We start from the raw sequence: 27,210 nt of genomic DNA, 5'->3' as shown, positions 1-27,210 counted from the left end.
GGGTGCTCGTCTGGGGCTGTGGGCGTCCGTCTCCGGTGGGGCCCTGCGTTGGGCTCTTCCGGCGCGGCGGGGGGCTGCTTTCCTGGCTGGGCTGGGGCGGCGCTCTCTTTCCCTCTGCGCCTCCCTGCTCTCTGGCTCTGGGGGCCTCGCGGCGGTCCTGCTGGCCCTGGCCTGGGTGGCGGTCTTGGTCGCCCGGGGGGCGGTTGTTCCCTGCTGGTTCCCGTGTGGCGTTGGGGGGATTCCGGCTACCGCTGCTGGTGCGGTGGGGGTCTTGGGGTGGGGATGGCTGGGCACTCTCCCTCCTTCTTTTCACATTCCACCATCCATTTTAGAAGAACATAAACACTCACCTGAGCACAGGTGTTAGCTCACCTTTGCACTAATAGTTTGCATGATTGAATGAATGAAAGATTTCACACTAGTTGGTTTAAAGGCATAGGTATGCGTTCGTGAACACTATCTGTTTTGTGTGCATGTTGACATGTGGACATTTTTGCGGCTAGCAGGTGTGTTGATAATATTTGAGTGTGTGTGAACAGGCCCCGCCCTTTTTGTACTACATTTGAACCGTACCGTAACGATAAACAACCAGTAAACCTGTCTGCTCTATGCTGCTTCATGGTCTTACCCCCCTTCCCCTCCTATTATCACCCTCCTACCCCCCCCTCTCTCTAACGTCCCTCTCTCTTCTTCCCCTCTTTCCTTTTCCGTCCGGTCCAACACCAAAGATTTTCAAACATGATTGAAATTAATAAAGTTTGGCCTCAATTACAAAAGGGGTTTATTCAGACATACCTTTGGTTTGTCTGAAGATGAATAACCCCTCTTGTTAAAATAAAATATGTCCAACACAAGAGGCCCTCAGCTCTCATCTGTTTGCCTAGCTGTTGGACAGGACAAGTTAAAAAAAAAAAAAATAAAAAAAAAAAAGCGGGAACTGAACTGGTAATCGTCTGATCAGAGGTTGACCACTCCCCCTCTGCAGAACAGCTGCCCGAATAAGGATGAAACTGGATTTACAACAACAAACCCCCTTAGATATCGCAAAAACAACAATGCACAGAGTATACAAAAACCAACACAGTCCAGAACGACTCCGCCCACTCTGAATGAAAACTCGTAAGAAGAGGAACAGGAACCGTTCATGCGAGGAAGAGATGTTAGATTTCATTTAAAAAAAAGCCAGAAAACAGCAACAAGAATTTAGAATACAGGTGTAAAAATCAAATTACAACATGCTTTCTGACCTTGTTGCACTTTGATTTGGTTATTTGTTTACATGCCTGTTGCTTTTTTAGTTGTTTAAGTTGGCCCTACTAGTTAACACTTAACTACCTCAAAGACAAGTGCACCTTCAAGTCTTACAGACGCACTCCAATGAAAATGGTGTTTTTGGCGTTTTTAAAAGGCTCTTGTGGCATTTTTCTCACAATGGAGGACATGTATAAAGAAAATTAGGATTAAAACTGTATTTCTTTTTATTCGAATCATTTGGAATCAGGAGCAGATGAAAAAATTTTGTTTGAAAAAGATCTTATTTGTGGTGTAGAAAATACACTGGTTGGGCCACAATCTCCCTGCTCCGCTCCACTCTGATGCATCCACTTGCAGACAAATGGATCCGTGTTCGTCTTTGTTTTCCTCGCCATTGCTTTCCACATGATTTGTTTACACGGTTTCTCAGGACTGTGCGGCATGTCTCCATTCAGGAGACACTGAGGAGACACGGTTCATCTGGAGCACACACCGTCTATGCATGACGCAAAGCCATCGCAGTAGTGACCCACGATCGGATCAACAATCGGCATAACCTATCTATCTCGATCAGAAATAAATTTTGATCAGAATGAGTCTGATCGGGGCAGACTATTCAGAACGGCGTGTTTACAAGACTCATTTTTACTCTGATCAGGCATTTATTCCAATTACTTTTGTCCATGTAAACGCAGTTCATAAGGCAGGCATTTCATCAGCAGACGTGGTCTCGATGGTTCTCGAGATTGGAGCAAGCCACTAATCACAGAGGGCCTTCCACGTCTCAAACATATTAGCCAAGTTTGAAGACAACAATGAGAAAGGGTCTAGAGAGGAAGTCCAGAGGCTTGAAGTGTGGAGGTTCGCTAAACATCAGATGCAATGAGATGCAAACAAACATCTCTCCACAGCAGAAGAAAAAATGTCTGAGTTCCTTCAAGTGTCTTGTCTGATGACGTCTTTCTAGGCTGGAGTGGTGTTGGAGCCTCAGCAGTGACTCCACTGGTTGAGACTTTTACAGAAGGCCACCTGGAGGTCGACGTGCTGCAGACTTGGAATGGTTCCTCAGCGGTGACGTTTCTGGCCGTGCCCTCCGATCCTCGGATCAAAATCTTTTAAAGATTTTTGAGAGCAAATATAAAACCAGAGGTGACCGGTGGTTCCAGGCAATAGCCCCCCAGACACTGGAATGCCCTCCCTCTGTCCCTTCCTGTGGCCATCGATTCTTTTAAAAGTCATAAATGGTTTCATTGTTATTTTTATTCTACGTTTATTTTTCTTCAATTTAGTTTTGCTTGACATCATAATAAATTTTTTTCTGCTTTTACTGTATTGTATGTTTTTTATCGTTCGGCGCTTTGTGATTTTATCTGTGAAAGGCGCTATATAAATACAACTTCCTTACATACTGCTGACGTACGGCGTCACAGTGCGGTTCACCAGACGCACGGCCGCCCTGCAGAAAAGATCATTGGGTGCCCTCTACCCTGGCTGGAATGGGATGCAAACACACGTGGACTTAAGAGGGCATCTTTGCGGATCCGTCCGTCCCACCCCGGCATCTGTGTCTTTAATCCTCTGCCCTCTGGCAGAAGACTAAAGTATTAACAGCCACACAAATCGCTTAAATAACACTTTATGTGTGGGCAAAACGATTTCAACTGCTCTTTATTCGAGATGAGACCCAAACACAATCAAATCCACACCCACTGTGTTTTTAAGAATTTTTACAATAGACTTCTGTCTGCTTCTAATAACAGTTCTTTTAATATGTGGGAGGATTTTAGTTTTTTTTATGTCTGATTTTGTTTTAAGCAGTAAAAAAATGCACTCTGAGAATAGAATGCCAAATAAAATGTGACGGTTGTAAAAATGTCAAAGCTGTTTTCTCCTCTTTTCTATGCAACACCGTATGGATAATCTCCATCATCCTTTATTAGATTCAGCAAGGCAAAAATAAAAAGCCTAAAACAAGAGAGGCACATCAACTCAACAACCTTCCGCAAATGACAGTTGGGCAAGAAAAAGTCATGTTTTGTCCATAATTGCTTAAATTTGACCCTTAAAAAAACTAAACAGCTGATTTGAAAAATTACCATCCAGAGTTCTCTAAATGAATCAATAAGCATCAGCAAATGCAGAATGTACATCTGTTTGTTTCAGGTGTAAAATTCACAATGTGGAAGTCAATGGGGAACTGTCCAAACACCCAGCCTTGTGTGCAATTTGTAAAAAAAAACAAAAAAAAAAGGACAGACTAATATTTTGCCAGAGTGCCGTGGACCGCTCAAAAATCGCTTCCAACATCAACCAGAATGAAACCATGTTTGAGGCCCTCCTGACTGGAAAGTGCACTGTTGGTTCTTGAAAAAACTTAAATATGCCTTCTAGTTGTACTTCTTTTTTGTAAATGCTGCTCAACCGTAGGCCGCATGGTGGAGTAGTGGTTCGCACTTTCATCCCCTAGCAAAAGGATCCTGTATCTAAATTGTCCCTAGTTATGAATGTAAGTGTGGTTATGGCTGGGATAGGCTCCAGCAACCCGGAGACCTGACAGCATTCAGCATTAATGCAGCTGCTGAAGATAAAACAACTAAATTTTTGTCTTCTAAATAAATGTTTTTGCCTAAAAAAACAACAAACGAACATTGCTGGGTAGGATTCTAGAATACAAAAGATTAAGGATAGAAAACACGGTAAGAACAGTGATCTGTCCATATACATCTATTTATGGTAAATGAAAGCAACAGCAGGAGGAAAAAGTAGTTTTTTCTTTTTTATGGATTTTGAAGGAACATTTTCCATCAGATTTTTATGAAATACCAGCTCTCTGATGAAGCTGCCAAAGTAAAAATATCCTGCAGAAGAATCTAAAACATAATCATAAGTAAACCTTTGTGCAGCAGGCGTCTAATTTATGTCCAACCTCAACTCTAAACAACTAAACTATGAATATTCAGAGAAGTTTCTGGTTTGAATCCCAGCTGGGGCCTCGTGAGTGCGTGAAGTTTTCATGTGCATGAGTGTTTTTTTTTGTTTCTGCCGACTCCTCCCACGGCGCAAAAACACGTCTTAAAGGTTAACTGCAGGTTTTAAATACCCCCTCAGGAGCGTATGTGATCCAACGGCTCTCTGATGAACCAACAACCTGTCAGATGGAAAAGGAAACCTTAAATACAACAAAAGAAAAGGGGATCGATGGTTTTAAAGTCTGGAGTCGGGACACCCAACGGTGTGAACAATTGCATTGGTGAAACTGCAGCCAGAATAAAACGCTGGTTCACCTCAGCTGACAGGATGGAAACCTCTCCAGAAAGTTCTGCAGTTTCCTCCAGTTGCCTCGATCTTGCTTGAAGCTACAACATGTCTGAACACGTGTCTAACAAACACGAGAGAGGCAAAAAATAAACAATAGGCATGAATAGTTGCACTAATGACATGAAAAACAGTCTGTAAATGAAATATGATATAATAATAACACATACATGACATTTAATGCGTTTAAATCCTAAGAAGTGATACATTTACAGATGGGCTGGAAGAAGATCACAGTGTCTGCGTCTCCTTTACTTCTTCCGTCCTTTTCTCTTGGTTTCTGGAGGTGGAGGTCTCCTGCGTGTTTAATCTACAAGCGGGGCCTTCTGGTCTAATAAAAAATGCATTAGCAACGCTGCACTTGATACTGTAAAGCCTCAGAGCACTCTCGTGGCGCCAGCACATCTTGCTGTAGGCAAGTTCATCCCCAACAAACCAAGCGCTGCACAGTGGGACGGATAGAGGACCACCCCGACATGACACAACCAGCCTTCCCAGTGAAGATCCGCTGAATTAAAGTCAGCGTCAAAGGAGCCAGAGTAGATGGAAATAATAGATTTTTAAAAAACTGTAGTTTTAAGGGTTATTGTTAATACTTTCCTAAAAAAAGATGTGGTGTTTGTTTAAACCCCCCCACGCTGCATTTTGTTAAAAAAAAGAAAAAAATGTAGGTCACATCCCTAAGAAGCTAGATGGTAATAGTATATGATACCGTGCAGGAGGGACAAAAATGACCCACTGTACCAGTAAAAATACACACAATATAGACACAACAACGACACAAATTATGACAAAAATATGCCTCTTTTGGTTGTATTATAATAAGCTATTGCAAATGATAGAATTTCAGGGAATTTCTAAAAACAATGTAAAACCAAAAGGATTTTCATCTTTATGTTATTAAGCCTGGAGGCTTTGACAGTATTTGTCTGGAATATACGGACAGTGAAACCAGGATTCATCATGTCCTCCTTTTAAGCAGTTCTCTCGAGCCAATGTTTTCTATAAATAAATCCTACTTTTTTCAGTGATTTAGTTTAAACCACCAAAGAATGAGCCGCACCAAAAATGAAGGGCAACTTCAATGTGATCCCTCTGGCCACCATCTCCAGCTGGTCAGGAGCCACATCCTTACATAAATGCAAATTCCCATGATTCCACACAACAGCGGTCATTTCCCAACCCCCTCAGTGGGATTCAGCAAAAAATACATCCACTCTAACCTTTCAAAAATCATCATCTTTAACGTTCATTCATTGGAAGGTTGCTCTATTTGTCGTCAGGGGAACTTTTTATGACAAAAACGACCAAAAACTCCCCTGCAGTGTGTTGTTTGCATCTACAAATGGCGTTTTATTTAACACCCACACTCTCTAATTTGTGTTTTTATTGATCACAAACCATCTTACCAAGAAGAACTGGAAGAACTACTTTCTACGGTGGCCTGGAAGTGCAAATCCCTTAACGCAAAGACAAATGGAAGATGACAATAATGACAATTAATAAACAAAACTAATAATTTAAAAAAAAACAATACATTTAAAATCAAAACAAGGCAAAAGAAACGTTTCAGATAAGTCACTTCCAGAAATCGAAATGAAAAACTGAATCATAATGAGAAGCTGGAAAACGTAGGAATTATGGGATGTCACTGAACTGGATAGTTTAGGGGAGATCACCCAAAAAGACCTTTTCAGGTTCTTATCATTATGTTCAATTTTTTTCACATTTCACTTTGATTTCTGGAAATTATTTTGTTGTTCCAAAATGTTTCTTTTTCTGGAATTTTAATTTCTAAAATGTAGGCAAAGGTTTCTTTTATTTTATTTTATTTCATTTTCTTTTTTAATTGTTGTTATGATCTTTAATATGTTTTTGCGTTGAGGGATTTGTTGATGTTATTTGTACTTCAGGGCCACCGTAGCTTTTCCACTGATTTATCATTAAAGTAAAAGAAAGACTGGATGCCGAATGAAGTGGTTGACTTCCCTTTAAATGTAAATAAATGATGAGACGGGGAATTAAAACAAATACAGAAAACATTTTAGGGTATCCATAGCTTCAAAAAAAACTTTATAAAATAAACCTACTTTTACATGATCATGGTAACTCTATAAAGTAGTTTTGCAGAAAAAAGAAACTTTCATTGGTTGCCTTGTTTTGTTTTTTGATTAAAAACACACATTATAAATGGGAATATATGTGAAAATACCTAATAAATAATAGGGCATACATGAACCCCCCCAGGGCTAACAGTGGTCCCGTGTCGACTCTATATCTGGCCCACTCAACAGCGCTGATTACTTAAAGCAAAGGGATCGATGAACATGCAGGGCTTCTGGCGGTCAGGATGTGAAGCACCACCAAGCGGCTCTCCGGCCTGAGGAAAGAATCCGGTCAAGAGACGGGTCGGCACGCGGTCCTCCGGGACTGTATATGCCGCGGTGGGCGGGGTGGGGGACATTCTGGAGGCTGTTCACAGCTCGCTGATGTAACTTCCACGCCTCCATTTCCACATGTGAACGTGCAATAGCGGGAACTCAGAGGTTCAGGAGACGGGATGGCAGATTTCAGTCCAGATTTGTTTGACTGCAGCTACGGTGGAAGAGCAGCATCATCATCATCATCATCTCTCGTGTCCTCTCTCACTCGGCCTTCTCTCATCCAGCTGCTCATTTGGCATCGGAGCAAAGAAAGAAATGAAGTGCTGCAGCGGAAAGAAAGCCTCACTGGCAACGAGGAGTTAGACGGGGATTTGGAGGAGGCTTTTTTAATCATCTTCTCCTTTTTTTTTTTTTGTCTTGAAGACATGAAGCAGAAAAAGCCAACACAGGATTTTACGGTTCAACAAAGTTTAGCATTTTGAAGTCAAAACAGTTCCTGTAATTTCCACCTAAATTAGAAAACTATTGTTTATGGAAACAATGAATAATTCTTTATTACAAAGAAAAGGGCTTCTGTTTTTGAAAAAACATATTTATTATCCTTTTTCACTCATCTTTGAATCGTCACATCACCATCCAGGAAATATTTTAAATATCCCAACCTATTTCACAGTCATCTGTTGATCTAAGCGTTCTTAGTGGTCTTTTCATTTTGATTATGCGTCGTTTTCTAGTACATAGTTCATCAGAACTTCTGGCGCAGAGTGAACCCACCTTCATTTCCCATCATCCGTTTGTCTGCACACACTAATTTAGAGGCCCTCACACTCCCAACCTAACATTAACGGTGCAAAAATGCTGAGCAGTATTGCAGCTATCAAGCCAAGCAGTTTGGATCCAGATTCCAGCTCAGATGAGGAAGACAAAGACGTTCATGGATCTTTTTGTCTGACAGTGGATTCATCAGAATGGAGCGGAGCAGGGAGCTTGTGGCCCACCGATTCTTCAGAACAGCTAGACGCTTTTCAAATGGAAATACACAGAAAGACAGTTTTAATCTGAATTTTTTTAATCTATGTCTTCCATCATCAAAGAAATGCAACATGAACATGTAAAATGCAACTTTCATTGGAGTGGGTTTTTAACAGTGTTTAACAGATACAAACCCCACCCGCCGCTGTTTTCGTTATTTCTTTGACTGTCAGACGTTACTGTCTGGTCTTCTATGGTTTTCATGTTGACAGTCAGGCATGGTGACTCTTCATTCTTTTTTATTTCAAAATGTATTTATTATCATTTAATCTCTTTTAACAATGCAAACATTCACCCCTCCCCCCTGGCATTCCAATCAGGAAGTTCCATAGTTCAAGTTATTCAGGTCATGAACTGACCAATCAGATGCCTCAATAACAGTAGGTGGAGCCTGCTGGCCCCAACATCCAACGTTTTAAAATGTTTGACATGTTTCGTGTAGCCCGCCTTCAAGTGGGAGGGGTGTGGCTTTCCAACAAGCTCATTCTTGATTGGTGGGAGTGGTTGCTGTAAAAATGTTGACATTGGCCGACTCGGACCAAACACTGCTTACTGACGATTTCTGTCTCCAACATGGTGGGGTGTAAATTGTGAAAAAATGGCGACTGAATTGAATTTCAAATGGTTAGAGTAAACCATTTTCTATGGGCACTCACTCACTTCTCATATGCAGTCAATTGTTCAGTCTGAAATAAAGATGCATTTTAAGTTTTTTTAAATAAACAAACCAGGGGTTGTCAAGTACCAAACGTGGCGTCAAAACCAACCTAAACCCTGAACTTCTGGGCTGAGTCATGCTGGAGGCGTTGCCTGAGCGACAGCCAAGCTTTTCCAAAAATGTCAGTTTGTGTTCCCCTCTGAGGTGTGTTTTGCGTCTTTTGTTTTCCGATGACAGCAGGGACACAAGAAAAAGGCAGCAGACGAGCAAACACCACAAAGGACACTTCAAACGCACAAACAAACACACACACACTCACACACACACAGGTGTTCCTCTCTGAACTCATCCCCCCTGGAACTCAGGAAAGGCCTCGTTGGTTCCCATGACAACAAATACCAACAACACGAAGGAGTCGGGGATAATGAGTGAACCTGATGTGGAAGAAGCTTTTTTTGTTTCTCACAGCATCTTTTTATTGAGATTTGAGGCGGAACGACAGAAAACCGCAAGCTTCAGTCAGCTCTGTTAAACAACTGATAGAACAAAAGGACAATTTTTATTAAATAAGCCATAAACGCAAATGTTGTTTCATTAAAAACTAAAACAGATAAAAACAACAAACCTTCTGGTAAAGGAGTTCATAAAACTAGGATTTTTTTAGACCTGTAGCAGAGTTTAGACAAACAAATTTCAGCTTCTCCACCCTTACCCAAAAATCTCAAATAAGGTAATTTTTTGTAGTTTTTTATCCACTAGCCAGAATACAATCATATTAAATTTAATGTACTAAGAGAAGCACATCACAAACTAATTGAATCTTTTTTTATTTTCAGAATGGCAGCTTTTCTGTTGGTTCTATCGCCATAGCAACCACTTTATTCCTTGGTCACCTAGGAGTGACGGACAGGTCAGTTCTGTGTAACTTTAAGAAGAATCTGCAAAAGTAAATTTCAGGATCATTTCTCGGCAACTGAGGTTTTTGGACAACCGTGCCCACATTCCTAATATGATTATATTATGTCATATCGTTTCGTTCAGCTTGAGCCAACAAATTTAAAATTTTCACAATATTTCGGAAAGGCGAACGCCACTTTTACGAGCTTGCCCCGCCCGCTAATGCCGTTAAAAATCTACAACTTCCAATTCCAACATTTTTCCCCAAGTTGCTCGGCGATGCTCCACAGATTAAAATCCCTCCTGTAAAATGGTATCACAAAAATGGCCACCACCATCCGATAATAACTTTGAAATTTCTGTTGGATATCCCCAACAAGTGTTTTTTGGTTTCTTTAGAGGATTTTTGACTTTTTTTTGAATAACTACTTCCTGCCATTTGACATCTGTTCACTCAGTCATTTCATTCATTTGCAGTGGTTGCTAGGTCTGTGCAAATTCTGAGTTTGTGGCGGGGAGTCATTTTTGCTCAAAAATGCAGTTAAAAAGAAGAAACAAAAAAGGTCTTTGCAGTCCAAAGCCGCTTTGGGGCATAATTATATAATTTTTAAATAAATTATTAATAAACACTATATAATAAAAAGCGAACATGTCAAGCTTCCAACCATAAGACATAAGACAAATGTTTGTTGTTGCGCATCAGTCCTTTTTTTTTTTTTTTTTTTTTTTTTTTTTTTTTTTTTTTTTTTTTTTTTTTTTAACTTGTCCTGTCCAACAGCTAGGCAAACAGATGAGAGCTGAGGGCCTCTTGTGTTGGACATATTTTATTCTAACAAGAGGTTAGTTGCGCATCAGTCCTAAAAGGATAAAACGGCAGCTACCAAACACCATCACGTCCGTGACTTTATGATGAAAAAGATTGTTCTAAGTCAAAAGGTATTGCAGACAGCTGTCAGCTTTTCCAGGAGAAGATGTCCAGGAAAACTCACCACAAGGTCAGGCTAACACAGCGCTCACAAAAAAGACGTCTCTGACCTCCGTAGAATGTGCAATGAGCTCAAGACAGAGATGTTTGGCGGATTGATGAAAGGAAATCTCTCTTCTCTCTGGAGGTTTGGGTTGTTGAAGATCTGACAAACCACCAGACATCTGCACTCCCTTTAGGATATACAACGGCATAGAAGCATGTCGGGACACTTTTGGTGCCTCAGAGATTCAACAAAACGTTTGAAGTTCCCATACGGGACATTTGTCTGTTTTCACGTGTTAGCATCTCATATATAAAGTTCTCCCTTCACCACAAATCGCTCTATGGAGCCTCACTTTGGTAACTTTGAAGCTTTAAGAAACCCGTTTTGGATCATCAGTGGCTGAAACCTCTGGGCTCATAGAGAGAAAGATGTGGGCAACGGCACTGAGGTGGACTGCAGCGTTTAGACTCTCGCTTGATTACAGTAAACAACTGAAAGCGTGTACACCAAAATACCACCACACCAACCTAAACACGGACTGCAGCCTAAACCATAGAGGCAAAGCAGAATGAATCCGTTTTCATGTTCTGATTCAGGGCCTACCGTGTGAGTTTCACAGCTGCAGTGGTGGCATCTAGAGTGGTCTTCTGTTGCTGTTCTCCAAGGTTCTTTAAGGTTCACCAAACCGCTTAACCCGTAGTCACAAGCACACGTATGGACGGTTGACCAGTACAGGAGTTGCAGTGTCTTGCAGTTCCCTTGAGGCTCGTACGGCCACCTTCAGTGAGGTCTTGGAAATGGAACGTACCATTGTCATCTGTGTGGTCAGTGTATCATAAGGTATTATTAAAGCTAATGGAAGTTACACACACTTGTGACGTTGGAGTGTTGCTGTCGTACGGCGCCCTTATGCCACACTCTAGCTATAAGTAAGGTACGAGGACTGGCTACTAACTGACTGCACGCACGGGGTGTGCACGTGATACGCAAGTCCCCGTGGGACGCCTGTAGGATGTCCACGCAAACTACACTCTGGTTGTGTAATTTCCTCATCTCTAACAGTCAGGCTGCAGCGAGGAGTGCGCACGTATCACGTGACCTTCAAATAAACAAGTCAACAATAAACTTTTACAAAATTATAATATCCTGTTGGAACATGAATTCAGCCACACATTCATGAACTAAAATAATATTTTCATCCCCCCGCCTTCACCCTACAGCAGCTGGGATAGGCTGATGGATGTAGTTTTTTCATTTCATAATATGACATTATTATTAATGTTATTTTTATAATTCTTGCTTATTTTTTTTGTAGTTTTACGTTTCCATTTCTTTACCACATAACTCCATATTTAACTGAGTTAGATGAGCTCATGGTTACACCTTTTCCAAATACCTGCAGATATGATAACTTTGCAATTCTGACAATGCAGTTACCTAGCAACAAGTCTTTTTCTTAGCACATTTCCTAAGGAGAGTCAGCACCCAAAACAATAATTACAGTTTTCCTATGACATTAATGACCTACATAAAAGTTTATTGAATGCGACACTATTTGTAAGTTATTAACAATTACCTGCTTGGCACAAATATTATAGAACTTTTTTTTTTTGCATTTCTAATAAACTCTCATCATCATATCTGTTTTGGTTTTAGAGATTTTAAGTTCATTCTTTCTTTTAAGAGCATAAAACCATACAAACATGTTTGTCCAACTTTATAAAAGCAGTATTGTGTGTTGTAAAAGTTTTTTTTTTTCTCTCTCTCCTGTAAGCCGATCACAGTCTGGTATTTTTACACTTATGAGAGTATATTCCATGTAGTGGCTGTGAACTGAGGCCATCTCTACAGCTGTCAAGTATCCAGGCAACCGCACAGCATGACCCATCATCTTCAGATGGAAAGAGCTCCTCCAAGCCAGAGGGCCAGACAGTGGAGATCTTAACTCAACTAAATCAGCCAAACATCTTTGGTCATAAACTGGAAGGCTTCAGCTGAAACAAACTAGCCACCTGTAACACGACCTGCTGATGCCACAACCACTTCCTGCCTGGAGTCGGGATCCTAAAAAGATGTCTCTGCGGGATCACTCCAATGGCCCATTCAAACAGTGAGACGCTAATGCTTAAATCAGCAGTCAATGAAGGAATCTTAAGCCCATTTACTGAGGATAACAACGGCCTCTAGTCCCAGTGAGCCGAGACGGGACCAGAATCCAAAGCAGCAACACACGACTCGCTTGGGTTTTTGTTTTGTTTTTTTGTTTTTTTTGTTTGTTTGTTTGTTTTTGGGGGGGGGGCACTTGTTGACATTTAAAATAAAAAAAAGCATTTTTTGACCCATAAAAATAGAGGTTAGTGAATGACTTTACATGTCGAGAACAGTCGGTCAAAACTTTCAGGTCAAACCAGAAAGTAGATCCAAAGCAGACTTGTTTGGACTTTATATTATTAATATTATTGTTGTTGTTGTTTTTAAAAAAACTAATTAAAACTAATGAATTTTGTTTCAAAATGTGCTCAAAGTTTATGGACAACTGTGTGAACTTAAAAAATAATTCTCTGAAATTAAAATATTTGAACCAAACTTCATGCGGAGAAACTTCTGATCTAAATCTCCTTTATCCACTACTGTGAACCAAATAAACACTGCAGCGATCCTACAATGCTTCAAACTGACTTTAAGTCCAGATCCGAGTTTTTGTTTGGACATTGATTCCAAAAACACAATGTTTTTCTGGCACATTCTGTCGTTTCTGGCTCACCGTGGTGCTCTTTGGTTTTAGGAGGCTCTTTTTTGGAGCAGCAGATGTGGGGGGTGCTCTGATCCACACGTGCAGTTCTCAGGAAAATAAAAATGAAAAAAAATATATATATTTTTTTAAAGCTAAAACCCAGAGTTGTGTGACTCCTTCCAGCATTTCAGTGGAGCTGAACAGCAAAGAGAAGCCCAGCATGGCGGGTGTCAGGATGCAAGCTAATATTTCTGGATGTGTGCACGATAACAAAACAACGATGTGGAGGAGCGAGCACGCCGTCATATCTGCACAAAATGCAAAAGTTAGTGCGCTTTTGGCACGTGCACGGTTGATCTGTGCACGTTCTCAAGAGGGAGAAACCCCGAAAATGACAGGCTGCTTTGAACAATGCACCCTAAACCCATGCAGATACTAGATCGTGCACCTACCTCAGTGACAGGCGGATACTTCTATCGGAGCATCTTCTGTGCTGGAGCACCACTTCTTCTGTTTGCAGCATCCGGGAGCAAAAATACGCAAAAAACACACAACGGGATGCGGAAACGGTCCATAGAATGCGTAAAAAGCGCTCAAAGCCAAAAGCCGTGTCCGGTTCGACTCCGTTCTGGATAACTGGAGTCTTTCGTGTCCACAGAAAAGCTATTATGTCTCCTCAGCATCAGGGGGAAGGCGTCCTGTTGGAAAGCATTATTACGCAAGCCGCGCGCACATCTCCACGTTCAGTTCTGGCGCAAACCGGGAGGAAGAGAGATGCTGGATTCACGGTTTCCCTTCATCCCGCCGTGTTTGGGTGGGAATGATATCAAAGCGATGAAAAGATGCTCAAAGGCTGAGGCAGGGAGCAGGTCCCTCCGCTACTGATGTCTACGGTGGCCTGTCAGGTCCGGATTTTCTATCGCCTTTTTACTCAAATAGGAACTAATGGAAGCTGGTTGATTTTTTTTAAATATAAAATAGTTATGTTAAAAAATAGGAACACGTTACAGCTAAAAAAAAAAGTTACTTTATTGATTAATTTATATTTTTAGCTACCTTTTTGCTTTGATTTCCTGCATTCATTCAGATTGACATTATGATGGAACTGCAACAATTTAATAAAAATGTCATTAAAATATTCCCATGTTTTGCCCTAAAATTACCTGTTCTGCAGGTAATTCACAAACAGTGGGGCACGCTCAGCAGTTTAGATCAAAATGTATATTTGTGAAGACTGATTTATACAAAAGTATGTCTATTTGTTTAATTAAAAAATACCTCAAAGTTGTATGGAATGGCACTGCCTACCTAATTACGTAAAAAAAACAATGCACCAATGTTCAAACTTGACTAATTTTTCATTGTTATTAATAGAATTAAAGAAAAATGCATATAGATCAAACTTAAATAAAAAGAAAACAACACTGGTTCTTGATCTCCTTCCTATTAAATATTCATCATATGATAAGGTTTGTCTGACATAAGAATCCTCTAATTTCCTGTTTTATCCTAAAAATTATTAATTCTAAATAGAATCTATAACAAAGCATTGTTGTGATGATTTAATGATCTGTAGGAGAGCTGGTATGGTTTCCCTTTGGACCAAAACCCTCCTTAAAAATAGAGCCCTAGCATATGAATGACCTGTATTAGAAATCTAAAACCAGCAGTTAAAACAAAAATCTGCATTTGCTCAGAGTTTCATTTGTGTAACTAAACTTGTAGTTCTCCACAAGGCTGCCGGAACCTGATAAACTTCTTTACTACTTAGTTGTTGTTTTTTTTGTCAGATTTGGATAAATTGAGTGATAAACAATAAAACCCATAAACGAAAGATGAGTAAAGTCATTGGGAGTTTTTGGAGCTGATAGGATGACAAATGTTAAAGCCTTCTCCTCCATCTAGTGGACATACCTGTCCTGTTTTTAAAGTACAATAATAACGGCATAAATATGGAAACCACACACTTATAAACGAAAACTATAAAGCCGAATTGAAAAACATAAAATGCATTCAGTTGTAAAAAACCAAAACACGAAGCAGATGAAAGAGGCAGAAACAATGACTTTATAAGAACTGGGTCATTTTTTGAAGGTATTTATGACGCACAAATAAAAACCTGAAACTTTGATTTTACAGAACAAAAAAACCGCACACCATTTTTGGACCACGACACGCCGCACGTGGTTTCACAAACAGCATCCTCTGTAGAACCTCCAGGATTGGTCCAGAGCCTGACTCACCAAAGGTAGCGTCACAGGCTGCAGAACAGCGCCTGAACACCGGCCTCCATCGTTTGTTTGTCTCCCAGCCCAGCAGCAGTTTACAGTTTTCACCCGACACATGCACACACACAGGCAAACAAATCACACTTTACCACAACATAACAGCCTAATTCTAAGGGTGCACACTTAGTTTTAAATCTAATCTTACTCACCATCTAAGTTTCCCTCCACAAACCATAGTATTGTACATACAAATCCATCCACAGGAAACAGGAAGTGACATGTGTCAGAATTGTTTGGTTTTTCTTTGCTTTGTTTCCATTTCTGTCTCATCGATTCCAACTCATTTTTGTTTATCATTTGTTACTTTTTTTTGTATCGGTAATTTTGGAAGTACGTTTAAGATTCCTCCAGGTTGCAAGGCAGCAATTTATCTTAAAGAATTGCGTGGTAAATTGGTATCCCTGTCTGAGATTAAAAAATGCAACAATCAATTAGTAACTCTAAACTTTAAACCAAAGATTTTCTGCAACTTTAGTACAGAGGCGACCTAGAAACCACCCTGATAGACGGATCATTTTCTTTAAACACAAAATACCCACTTGCACCTAAAATGAAAGAAGCACATTTAAAGATGTTCCAGTTTTTACACATAAAAGATTTAAGTTTCAATGTGAACCATGTATTTTCTGTTCATCTGAAACCAAAACATTAGAACATTTCTGTTATAGTTGGAAACAGATAAAAATATCCTGGACTGTTTTTCATAATTGGAAAAACATGAGTTTTGTTTGCTCACCATTATGTGGTTTGTGTATGAATATATAAAGAAAAGAAAAGAAGTTTGGTAAATTGGCCTGTGACGAGTCGAGACCAACTATTTCACCAGGTGTTTTATTTTTTTTCTTCATTTCCATGAAAGACAAAAATCACGTTTGAGTTTTCCAGTTTCATCACAACACGCACATTTCATCCTTTAGCCGACAGTCACATGTAAAAATAAAAAACAAAAATGAAGATTTTTAAAGTAGATCCAGACAGAACACTGCACCCCAGAAGTTTGTACAAAACAATAGAAAGAACCGGCGATGTCTTTTCGTCGCGTTGCTGGAGCCCGTCTGTCTTACACTCAAATATCTCCGCCTCATCTGTCAGGAATGTTGGGAACCATTTGGAAACTGTGAAGCAAACATCTGCCACGGAGGAATCACGTGTACATTCAAAACAAAGGGGTTGCACAGGGAAACTGCAGGGTTTACATTTCTGCACGACTGGAATTGGGTTCCTGGTGACGGCTGGAGCGACGCATCCGTGACAACATCCGTCTAAAAAGCGAATGCGGAGACCTTTAGGTTCATTAAAAGCACAGAGACGCACTTTGGACAAAATGAGCATTAAAACAGGAAGATTCCTGCAGGATGAAGCTCATTCTGCAGCTGCTTCCTGTGTTGGTGAAGAACGAACGCTATGACCCGAACGAGTCAGATGTTCCTCAGATGCTTTTAGAAGTTGAGTCAAGAAAACTGGACTCCAAATTAAAGAGCAAAGAAATTGATGATTCTGACATAATTTGAGATCAATTGAATTTATTTGATTGAATTTAGAAACTCCAGAAACGAGTCCGTTTGCGGGTCGCCGTGCAGGTTTGAGACCATCAGCTGTTCTTTTAACAATCAGAAACACTGAACAGGCCTGCGCATGACTCAACTTCATCCTAATCGAAACACCGGCTAAGTCCTTCTTCCAGTGTCGGTGACGGTTATTCCGCTCGCCGGGCTGCCAAACATGGCATCTCATGATCCAACAACACAGAATGTCACCCAGTTTGCAGCCCTGAACCGACAGACCGAGCTGCAAACGTCCTCATGCCTCACAGGATGGAAAAGGAAAAAGAAGACACACACACAGAGTCACACGCCCCAGTGTCGTTTTTAACCATCATTCGTTAGCAAGAGCCAGAAAAACCTGACAAAGATGCGACAGGAAGGTCAGGAAGTGTGAGTTCAGATCATTTTGGAGCTTTGAAATGTCCAAAAACAGAAAAAAGGTTCTGAAGAAAACAGGGAAACTCTGACCCACTGAATGATGGTTAAAAACAAAACCAGGCAAATAGACACATTTAAATAATTTATGTATTTACACAATAATAATCCATCTTAGTTTTCCAGCAGTGTTTTGGCGTCTTTTAGTCGCCCATCTTTACTTTGGATGTCTGTGGACAGAAAGAAGAGTTTCAGAGCAGGAATCCATGACATCACGGCTGTAACCGTCTAAAAACCCGGAGAGTCACCTGCAGGATGGCTACGATGACGCCGAACAGGCCGATGGCGCTGCCGAAGATCTCCACGATGAGGATCTTCACAAACAGGCTGGGGTTCTGGGCGTCGGCCAGAGCCGCGCCGCTGCCCACGATGCCCACACAGATGCCGCAGAAGAGGTTGGAGAACCCCACCGTCAGACCCGCCCCAAACATGGAGTAACCTAAACAAAAACACCACAGGAGAAAACTGAAACTGCAGACTTTTCAGGTTTACTCTGCCGCTAAAAGGAGGTTTTCTCACCAGCTTGATAGTTTCGTGCTCCAATGGTCTCTGGGGTCGTTCCACTGAACCTCTACAATGAGATGGTTTAGGAAACAGAACTTTACTGTCTGAATAATCGATCTCTTCTGCAGTATTTTTTTCTAAAATCGCTGTCATGCTCCTACCTCAGCCATGTTACTAATGACGATGGCCATGATGATCCCATAAATGGCCACAGCTTCACAGAAAATGATGCTAAAGATAGAAAATGAAGTTAGAAAAGAAACTTTTTTGTGTTTTCCTTCTGTAATTGAAACGTACCTGACCAAATTTTTGGTTTTGATGCGAGGAGCCTTAACGCCCCCCCCGATGATGCTGGAGCCGGTGATGTAGATGCCCCTTTTTTTAAAAACAATGTAAAAAGATGTCAAACCAAAAAGGGATTTTCTCTGCCAGTTCAGACCGCTGATCATTTTAACCCTTGTGCTATCTTAGATGACCCCATCCTTACTTTGACATGTTCTCCCTACCATTACAAAGGTGGATAAAGGTGGAAAGATTTCATGTAATCCATGAACACCAGTGAAGATCGCAAATCCGTGAAGAAAAGAGGTTTAGCGCACTGTCAAGTGGGTCTAGATGACCCAACTCCCAATGTTAAAGGGCCTAGGATAGCACAAGGGTTAAACAAAGTCACGCATTTAAAGCGTGACTCAGAAACAGTCATAAGAGTATTCAAGAGGTTAACCATTGTATGGTGAGACGCTTTTCATGCCCATCTTGGGACAACGTGAGCAGAAATACTTGCAAAATGTGTGTCAGAACAGCCTTTTTCGATGTTTACGGTGCTTTTCCTGGTGTTTTATGCTACCTTTTGCTTGCCATACCAATCTACCAAAAAACAAAAACTGCAGTTGCAAACAGCTGACCCCATTTTAGGGGCATTACGGAGGGGTCAGGCTCAAATAAATGCAACATCTGCATCCGATCTAATTTGGAGGCCAAACAGACAGAAAGGTTTTAAAGAAATGAAAATTACGCAGTGTGAGTCAAAGAGGCACAGATGATGCAAAAACTGAATAGAATTCAGTAAAAACTTTTCGTCTGGACAGCATAGATCTCAATGTTTTCAGAAACATTTCATATGCTTTGAGTTCATTCTAATTCTGAAAATACAGGGAAAATGAAATAAACGGCACCTGATGAGTCACTTTTTCATTAAATAAATACATTTCTACACAAATAATGGGGGTCTGGAACAATTTACACGTTATATTGGACACAATAATTTCTTAGTACTGTTCCAAAACTCACAAGAAAATCGAACATTTTAATATTTTTCTATTGAAATTGAGTGAATTACTGACTGCAGAACCTTAATTATGATCAGAAGTCAGGATTTTTGAGGTTTTTGAAACCCTGAAGCTCCTTTAACTCACCACGCCGCCCCGACCACAGACAGAGAAATGGCCAGACCGATGCCGAGATTAGCCCACATGAAGGGAGAGGTCTCCGTCAGGAACCTGTCGATTGGAACACGCGGAACAGAAATATATTAGAAAACAGAAAGGTTGAACTTTGAAAAAGGAACACTGGACTGTCAGGCAAACATGCAGGAACAATTCAGAAATTCAGAAAATTCGATGGGAGTTGATTGGGATAATTGCACCACTTTGGTATTTTTCCTGGGAAAGTAGGATTTGAAACATCAGGAAGCACAAGCTGTGTATGAAGTTCTACGAGTCGGGAAAAACCATGAGCTCGCAGTGAGCTGTGAATACGGTTGCCTCTAAAATTATGAACACGTTAGACCAGGGGTCCCCGAACTTTTCCAGCGAGGGCCACATGACGTTTCCCTCAGGTCAGTTTGAAACAGAAAAAGTCTGACAGTCGCAGGGGTTGCCTGAATGTAAACTAAAAGCCACAGGGTTCATCACAAAAAACATATATATATATACAAAATAATCAGCAAATATATAATATGTACTGAAACCGCTGTTTGTGGGCTTGCAGGGGTGCAGGAAGGGAGTGGTGGTGGTGGGGGGGCCAGAACGTGTGAGTGTGTGGAGCAGATCAGGGGTGTCAAACACACGGCCCGCCAGATGGTTCAATCCGGCCCAGTCATGAAGAGTAAAAATTATGAGAATGTTTAAAAAAACAAGCACATTTCTAGTCCATTCCTGTGGCGAGTTATGATTTTTTAAAGAAATAACCGAAATGCGCAATTCCGCCACTAGGGGGAGCAAAGGCTAAGCAAAACAGGTGAAAATGCACATCTTTGCACCTGCCAAAAGTGAAACTTAACGGCTCTGTGTCTGAATCAGATGTAGTTTGGTTCCCCGCAAGCCCCACTGCTGTTACATTGTAATAAGAATGATCAGTAGTGACCCCCTTATGACCAAGATGTTGTCAAAAAGAAAAAAAGGGTTAAAGTGAAGTGCTGAGCTTTCCAGGAAAAATGGACAAAGTTTTATTTGTTTACGGAGTTGAATGCAAAACCTGCGTGTTTGTTATGTCATCAACAGGTAGCAGCGCTCAAAGAATACTATATTCAGCACCACTATGAGACAATGAGAAAAGTTTCACCATTTGCAGTTAAGAAAAGAGAGGATTTACCAACTAAAACCTGGCCTGAAAAAAAAAAAACGTCTCCATTTACTGCAGCGTGACGTCAGTGATGGAGCAGTGACAGACACCTGATTGCAGACAAGTTGGAGCAAACATCCAAACCATTTTCAGATGCTGAACCTACTGAAAAATACTGAAGGCTACAGAAGTTTTGTTCCCTAAAAAACAGTCTGTCAAGGATTATGATTACAGATACAACATCTCTGAGGAGACTTGGGCGCCATATTAAGGAATCCAGTCATTTATTGTATTTTCGGTCACTATTGATGAAAGCACAGATACAGATATTGCGCAACGGTGCGTATTTCTTAGAGGTGCTGAAGAGACCGTCATAGCTGAGTTTCTTGAGTTGATGGACCCAACAACAGCTGATGACATAGTCAGTTCTCTTGTTACAGTACTGGACTATGTTGGAGTGAACTGGTCACATGATGTCAGTCTGGTCACTGATGGCGCCCATCAAAGGTCAGGAAGAAGGCAGGTGTTGCCACAAAATTCAGGCAGAAACCAGGAAAAGATTCTTGGACACTTCATTGTGTTTTGCACACTTGAATGAAAGTAAATATGTTTCTGCTCAGGATCTGAATCCTGATATTAATGGCTGGCTGAAGTTTGAGGAGAGAACGGAGGTTAACTCCAAATTCTTGTTTAATTTAGTTTAATTATTCATTGATTTGCACATTTACATTTTAGGCAGGTGTTTCATCTTTTCCATAGCCCTTCTTGAGTTTATTATAAGGATTAATTCAGTGTCAAATGTAAAATATTCTGTCTGAATAAAATTAACCATTTTTTTTATGTGAAATGCATTTTATTTTACATCCATTGGCCTCTGTGAATGAGTATGAATGTGTAATAATAAGTGATTAGGCTACCATGTTGGCTGAGGCATTTTTTCCAACTGAGTAAAACAAAACCCAGAAAAAACTGTTTTTTGCTTTTATCTTACTGGTCCGGCCCACTTGGGATCAGACGCCTTGAATGTGGCCCCCGCACCAAAATGAGTTTGACACCCCTGGTTTAGGTGATCAGAGCGACTTGCCGCCTGCAGGCTGCGCATTTGGGATGAAATGCATAACGGATGCTACCACAGTTTAGTAGCGTGGGGTGGCCACTGGGGGTGGCCGGGTGTCGGGCAGGGGTGGCCGTGCCACTGCTTCTATAAGTCTCCATCACATGGCCGGGCTTAAAAAAATATAATGAAAAAAAAAAAAATACAAATAAAAAAGGGTCTCTCTCTGTTATCATTCAGGGGGCCGGGTCAGATGGATGGGCGGGCCGGGTCCGGCCCCAGGGCCGTAGTTTGGGGACCCCTGCGTTAGACATTAAAATAATGGTCTGGAACAATGTTATGTGCTCAAATATCCAACGATATAAATTCTGCAGCCAAGTTTAAGTCTAGATCCTCTTTTTTTTACGGGGACCAAAAATTAAAAAGTTAAATAAATGTAGTCATGGTGAAATGGCTTTTTAATATTAATATTAGTAGTATATTACTAGTAGTTCAGCGTACTTCTGTACGCTGAGTGTTACACTCCTGTTTTTGTTGACCCTTCAGTCCAAGAATCTACTTTGTTTTTTTTTTTTTTTAAGAGCTGATTCTCCGTTTTAATCGACATCTTCCTGTGCTGGACGGACTAAAGTGCAACCACAGTCTTTTCCTGCAGTTCAAACGTCTCCCAGCACTTTCTGTTGTCATGTGTGCGTTTGAAACGGCAAATGAAAAAGTAAATGTCCTTCTTGTTTTAGTAGAAATGTGAAGATATTGCACATATTTGGCATTTTTACATGACATTAAAAGGTAATTAAGCATAAAAAAACAAAAGCAGGTCAACCAACTTCAAAGTTGCTTTAATGCAGTGAATTTATGTTTTGTTGTTCATGAGTGTTTATTAATAGAGCTGCTTTTTAGAATACCTATTGTATGAAAGAAAACTGAACAGATTTACTCCTATCTAACCCTTTTAAGGCAGCACTTTAATCATGTTATCCAGGTTTGTTTCCATTTTTTATTCAACACTTTTAATTCTTCTTAAATCGATCTCTGCAGGAAAAGCTAAGTCAAGTACAACTTTTCCTTTGACTAGTGTCGTTTGCCACCAGCACCAAAGAAAAGAAGACAGGGCTCCAGACTAACTTTTTTCACTAGGAGCACAGTGGCCCCTAACTGAAAAATTTAGGGGCGCAACCAGATAATTTAGGGGCGCATACCGTAAATCAACATTCTAACCAAATCTACTAATTTCCACTGTATTACTAATAAATACTTTAATAATAGATGCAGAAATTACAATGTGCTGTTTGAGATTCAGTGTCACATTTTATTCTGCACTTTTGAAGATGCAACAAGAAGGTAAACTGACAGCACCATCGCTGTCATGACAGTACAAATAAGTAAAGAAAACGGATGGAAATTTATCTTTGTGACACCAAATAGGTGCAGCCAAGATGCACAACAAGCGTGTTTGAGATCACCCAGGTGGACTCAACGCTGCGCAGATCACCTGGTGTGTGACATATATTTTTGTTTTTGCTCCAACATCAACTGTCAATCATCACAAAAATATCGCGAGAAAGGGGTGGGAGCAAGGGGCAAACCTACCCGAACACAGCTGGAAACTAGAGACTACAAAACAATGCATTATGGGACATGTGTCCTGATGGTTTTTGTAGTGGAGTGATTAATTAAAATAATTTAAAATACCAATTCATTAAAAAAGGCTACATACATCACAAAACATTAAAATAATCATAAAATCTATAATAACACAGATCATACTAAGGGGGAGAAGAATATTAAAACTAAATTGAATGTTAAGGACAACTCCAACTGTTGTCCTTCAGTCTTGCTGCAGATTCGCTTTCATCTCTCAGCCCCCCCGCCTGGTGTCCCCAACGATCCAGGCGAGGTGCCGGTTCATCTCAAACACGTCTATCGTTGCATTTTCCCCACGTATTTTCAGTGAGTCTAAAACTAATGTTTTTTTTGCTCGCACGTGTTTAAAGTTCAAGCCCCGTTAGCTGTCACGCATGTAGGTGTGGGACATTTATTCTCCTCAGCTGACCCCACTCCCGCGGGATGGGAGCGGTGTGCTGCCGTAACAGCCGTGCATAACCGTTTGATGCGCCGCCGTAACCAAAACCTAAACCTTCCTCCGGGTCTGTGCGGCCCAGAGAAAAGTTCAGCACGGACTGCATGTATTTAGAAAATTACGAGCGAATAAATACGTTCTAAAGGAAAGTAAGGAACTCCTTAATGTGGTCCGGGGAGGGAGGGGGCTGTCAGGTTTCCTGCTTTCAAACCCTGTCATTGTCACGCCCCCAAGAGTCATTTACCCCACTGTGATTGGTTGGTCAGCTCCGCGCACGACAATGAGAAAGTGTCATTCATACAAACTGGCGGGCTGCAGTAACATTAAACCTTCATATTAAGGCGGGGACCGCAAAATATCATCTTGGGGGCCGCAAATAGCCTGCGGCCGCGAGTTTGAGAGCCCTGCTGTACACTCTGGCACTGGTACACTAGCCGCAGGTCGGAAGAACGAATCAATAGTTCGCTTACTCATAGCTCAGACGCACATATCAGGTTGTGATATTTGTCTCCGTTTCCTTCCCACAGATGTTTACGCGCGCTCGATTATCTCTAGGCCCCTCCCCCTACACGCATTTTAGCCACTCACAGTGGCTTTCCCTATTCTTCTCACACGCAGTGGCCGCCTCACAGACAGGTATCACGCGAGTGTGTGCTCGCGTTTCATGAGTATGTGCGCGAGTGTGTGTGTCTGCCTGCGTCCGTGTGGCTTGCGTCTCATTGATTATTTCATTGATCATTGACGTGCCCCTTCCACTTTTGATGTATAAAAAATACGAAGGGTGGGGGAGGCAAATTTACTGGTAGCACATGTGCGACTGGATGTAAAATTCAGTCGCACACTCTCAAATTTTGGTCGCAAAATGCGACCAATTGCTCGCAGTCTGGAGCCCTGGAAGAGGAGTTCCTTTTGACTGTTTTCCTGAGAATTCAGAAGAATCGGTTCTTTGGGACGTCTGTTCAACGACCACATCTGGAGCGTGATTGATTGATTGATTGATGGGCCAACCTGCACTGAAGGCCGTGTTGCACGGCCACTACGTACATTAGCCGATTTTCCACGTGTCATCATGATACATGCGTGTTCCATGTCTTCGTCATTCATCGATGTGCGCAGATGTCCGTCGAGGGTCTCGGCCGATTGGTTCTTTGCGACAATTCGGTTTGGAGCTGTTCAAAATGATTGGTCGGATTATTTTACGTAGTTTATCCACGAGTATTACGTAAACATGTCACAATGGTGTGAGATTTTTTGCGAGATGCATACACAAGTTTGTGGCTTTCCGCCACGGTTCCACGTTTGTCTAACGGACTCTTCACGCATGTAACACTGATGTATAACTTTTATATCGCGTATCCGGCGCACGTATGTTCACATTACTTCACGGACGCTCACATGGTTAATTCGTACCTCCGTGGTTTTAATGTGGTTCATTCGTGAAACATCTGTGAAAATGTCACAGCTTTTCTCACTTATTCCACGTAGATCCATGTCTGATCAATTTACATCCGTGCAATTTGCGCTGATTGTGACGCCGCCTTTAGATTGTATTTGAATTGCATCACATTTTGCTTTAAAATGAGTCATTTCCGTTCATTACAGTAGATAAAAAAATATTATTGGGCTGTATAACATTCACTGTGAAGTTTTTTCTAGATTTGGATATTTCATTATGGGATTTCTTGTTAAGTTCACGGCTCATTCGACTACTTTCTAGAGATTCTAGTTTTAAAAAACGTTTTTGCAGTGCAGCTTCTGGATCCCCGACAACAAAACAAATATTAAATATATAGCTCGGTTAAGAGCAAAAACATCAACGTCTCCATCAGGAGAGCCAAGTTGGTTTTCTACAACTTCACTTTGTAAGAAGACTTCTTACCATGCTACATCAAAGCGAAACCCCAGGTCAAAGATGGTGTAGCAGATACCTGCGGAAACAAAAAGGAAAACCTTTGGACTCTGTGGTTGTGTCCGAATTCCTTCACTACTAGCTATATAGTGCACTTTATAGTTTGGTGGCTATTATTTAGTGCTGACCGAATCTACAATTCCAAAATCCCGTGCCCTGGAAATTTCTCATAAGTCTCTGCGAATAACCAGTGTGCATCAAAGCTCACTAGATTGGCGAATATAGACCACAATGCATTGCATCGGCACAATTTTTGCCCTCCAAAAAATGTATTTACATGAATTTCTTTTATAAATCATCAACGTTTTTACTGTCACAAGAAAGTGGACTCAAATAATCGTCACAAAACGCTCACATTAATTAGATTTTAACTTCCTGAAATCGATGACGTCATATCCACTGTTTAAAAAAAAAAGTAGTGAACTTGGTGTTCGAATTGCTTTGGAAACTCAGGGCGCTACAGTGCCGCACTAAATCGTTTTTTTAGTAGTTAGTGGGAATTCGGACACAGCCATGGATCATGTTAGGAGCTCTCATCACTTCCTGTCTGCCCTTCTTAAGAAGCAGAAGTAGATGTGGAAAACAGGATGTCTCACTCTCATATGAAAACTGCTGTAGTTCCCGTTTAAAACGTTTACATGTAACACTAAACTACTGAAAAAAATAGTCCAAATGCAAAATAATAATAATAATAATAATAATAATAATAATAATAGTATAGGCCATAAGATCAAGTCTGGCGCATTGACATGGATAGATGTCCTTAAAACTGATTTTTTTTTTAACCCACTGATTGTGACATGTTAGCATTAGCCTAGCTTGACTTAATTCTGGCCTAGGACTAAATACACAAACTACAAAACTGTAAATCTGATTCTCATATGGTTTATTACGTGTATATGGCAATCGTATATATTTGCTTTGTTCAGTAAACGAGACAATCTTAAACCAAAGCAGCGCTAGCAACCAAATGAAATTGCAACCGTCCCAGGAATTAGCCAGGTCCCATTGATTTGTATCACATAACTGAAACAACCGGCCCCCACGGTCACGACACCAGAATGGTTGACTCCACTAGACTGCCGTCACTTAACAAACTATGTTTATGAATTTAACAATATTTAACTGCCATTAGAGCTAAAGCGGAAGTCTTACCGACAATCAGGATGGTGCTCCAGAAGGCCAAAGTGACCCCCGTGTAAAGAATGGCGTGTCCGTTCATCATCCACTCAAGCAGCATCTAACCAGTGATCTGACTTGCTGAAACAGCAAGATATTCGGGGACCGAACTCACAATTTATCCGGAATCCAACAAATTACAGATGTGATTTTGTAAAATACACAAGCTGTCGATGCAGGAGGAGGAAGAGCTCGCAAAGCAGAAGGACGTTGAAGTCAGCTGATCCAGCGTCGCTGGCATGTGACCAGGGACCGGAGGCTGCGTTTTTTCCCAAACTTTATTGAATGTAAAAATTCAATACAAAACAATATGAAACAGTGAACACCGGAGGCTGCGTTCGGTTATAAATATAGAACTATTTCACACCACCAGTTTCCTTGCTTTTAAAAAGACAAAAAATCTTGACATG

The 27,210-nt window shown here is 40.9% G+C and overlaps 2 protein-coding genes across 3 annotated transcripts in view; both read right to left on the bottom strand.

The window, feature by feature from the left end:
- The window catches only part of b4galt2 (UDP-Gal:betaGlcNAc beta 1,4- galactosyltransferase, polypeptide 2), a 296,417-nt gene extending 282,262 nt beyond the window's left edge, over positions 1 to 14,155 (bottom strand). The window contains exon 1 of the mRNA XM_078933983.1: positions 13,698 to 14,155. The gene's annotated coding sequence lies outside the window, so the exon portion shown is untranslated. The remainder of the gene's footprint in view (positions 1 to 13,697) is intronic.
- A 2,193-nt stretch (positions 14,156 to 16,348) lies between these two features.
- On the bottom strand, positions 16,349 to 27,083 carry atp6v0b (ATPase H+ transporting V0 subunit b). Of its 2 annotated transcripts, none has more exons than XM_004079432.4 (8): positions 26,777 to 27,083; positions 25,592 to 25,640; positions 19,432 to 19,515; positions 18,314 to 18,391; positions 18,178 to 18,247; positions 18,032 to 18,083; positions 17,761 to 17,951; positions 16,349 to 17,682 (listed from the first exon to the last, which is right to left on the bottom strand). In XM_004079432.4, the coding sequence occupies exons 1-8, from the start codon at positions 26,859 to 26,861 to the stop codon at positions 17,656 to 17,658; spliced, it is 636 nt and encodes a 211-aa protein (XP_004079480.1). In that variant the 5' UTR covers positions 26,862 to 27,083; the 3' UTR covers positions 16,349 to 17,655. The 2 variants fall into 2 exon arrangements, with proteins under 2 accessions (XP_004079480.1, XP_020566853.1); XM_020711194.3 differs by having other exon boundaries at positions 18,314 to 18,472; positions 18,682 to 19,515; positions 26,777 to 27,013.
- Positions 27,084 to 27,210: the final 127 nt, after the last annotated feature.

This window comes from Oryzias latipes, chromosome 17 (genome assembly GCF_053564925.1).
Source record: "Oryzias latipes strain Hd-rR chromosome 17, Olatipes_Hd-rR_3.1".
In the NCBI taxonomy this organism is placed as follows: domain Eukaryota; kingdom Metazoa; phylum Chordata; class Actinopteri; order Beloniformes; family Adrianichthyidae; genus Oryzias; species Oryzias latipes.
This window is presented reverse-complemented; position numbering and strand designations above follow the sequence as displayed.

Bases quoted from the DNA above. Each gene is read 5' to 3' on its own strand.
- atp6v0b (XM_004079432.4), bottom strand. From the start codon at position 26,861: ATGCTGCTTGAGTGGATGATGAACGGACACGCCATTCTTTACACGGGG. The intron at 19,516-25,591 runs GTAAGAAGTCTT...TCCAATCGACAG, and splicing joins TTTCGCTTTGATGTAGCATG to GTTCCTGACGGAGACCTCTC. The intron at 18,248-18,313 runs GTACGTTTCAAT...TTCTATCTTTAG, and splicing joins AAAACCAAAAATTTGGTCAG to CATCATTTTCTGTGAAGCTG.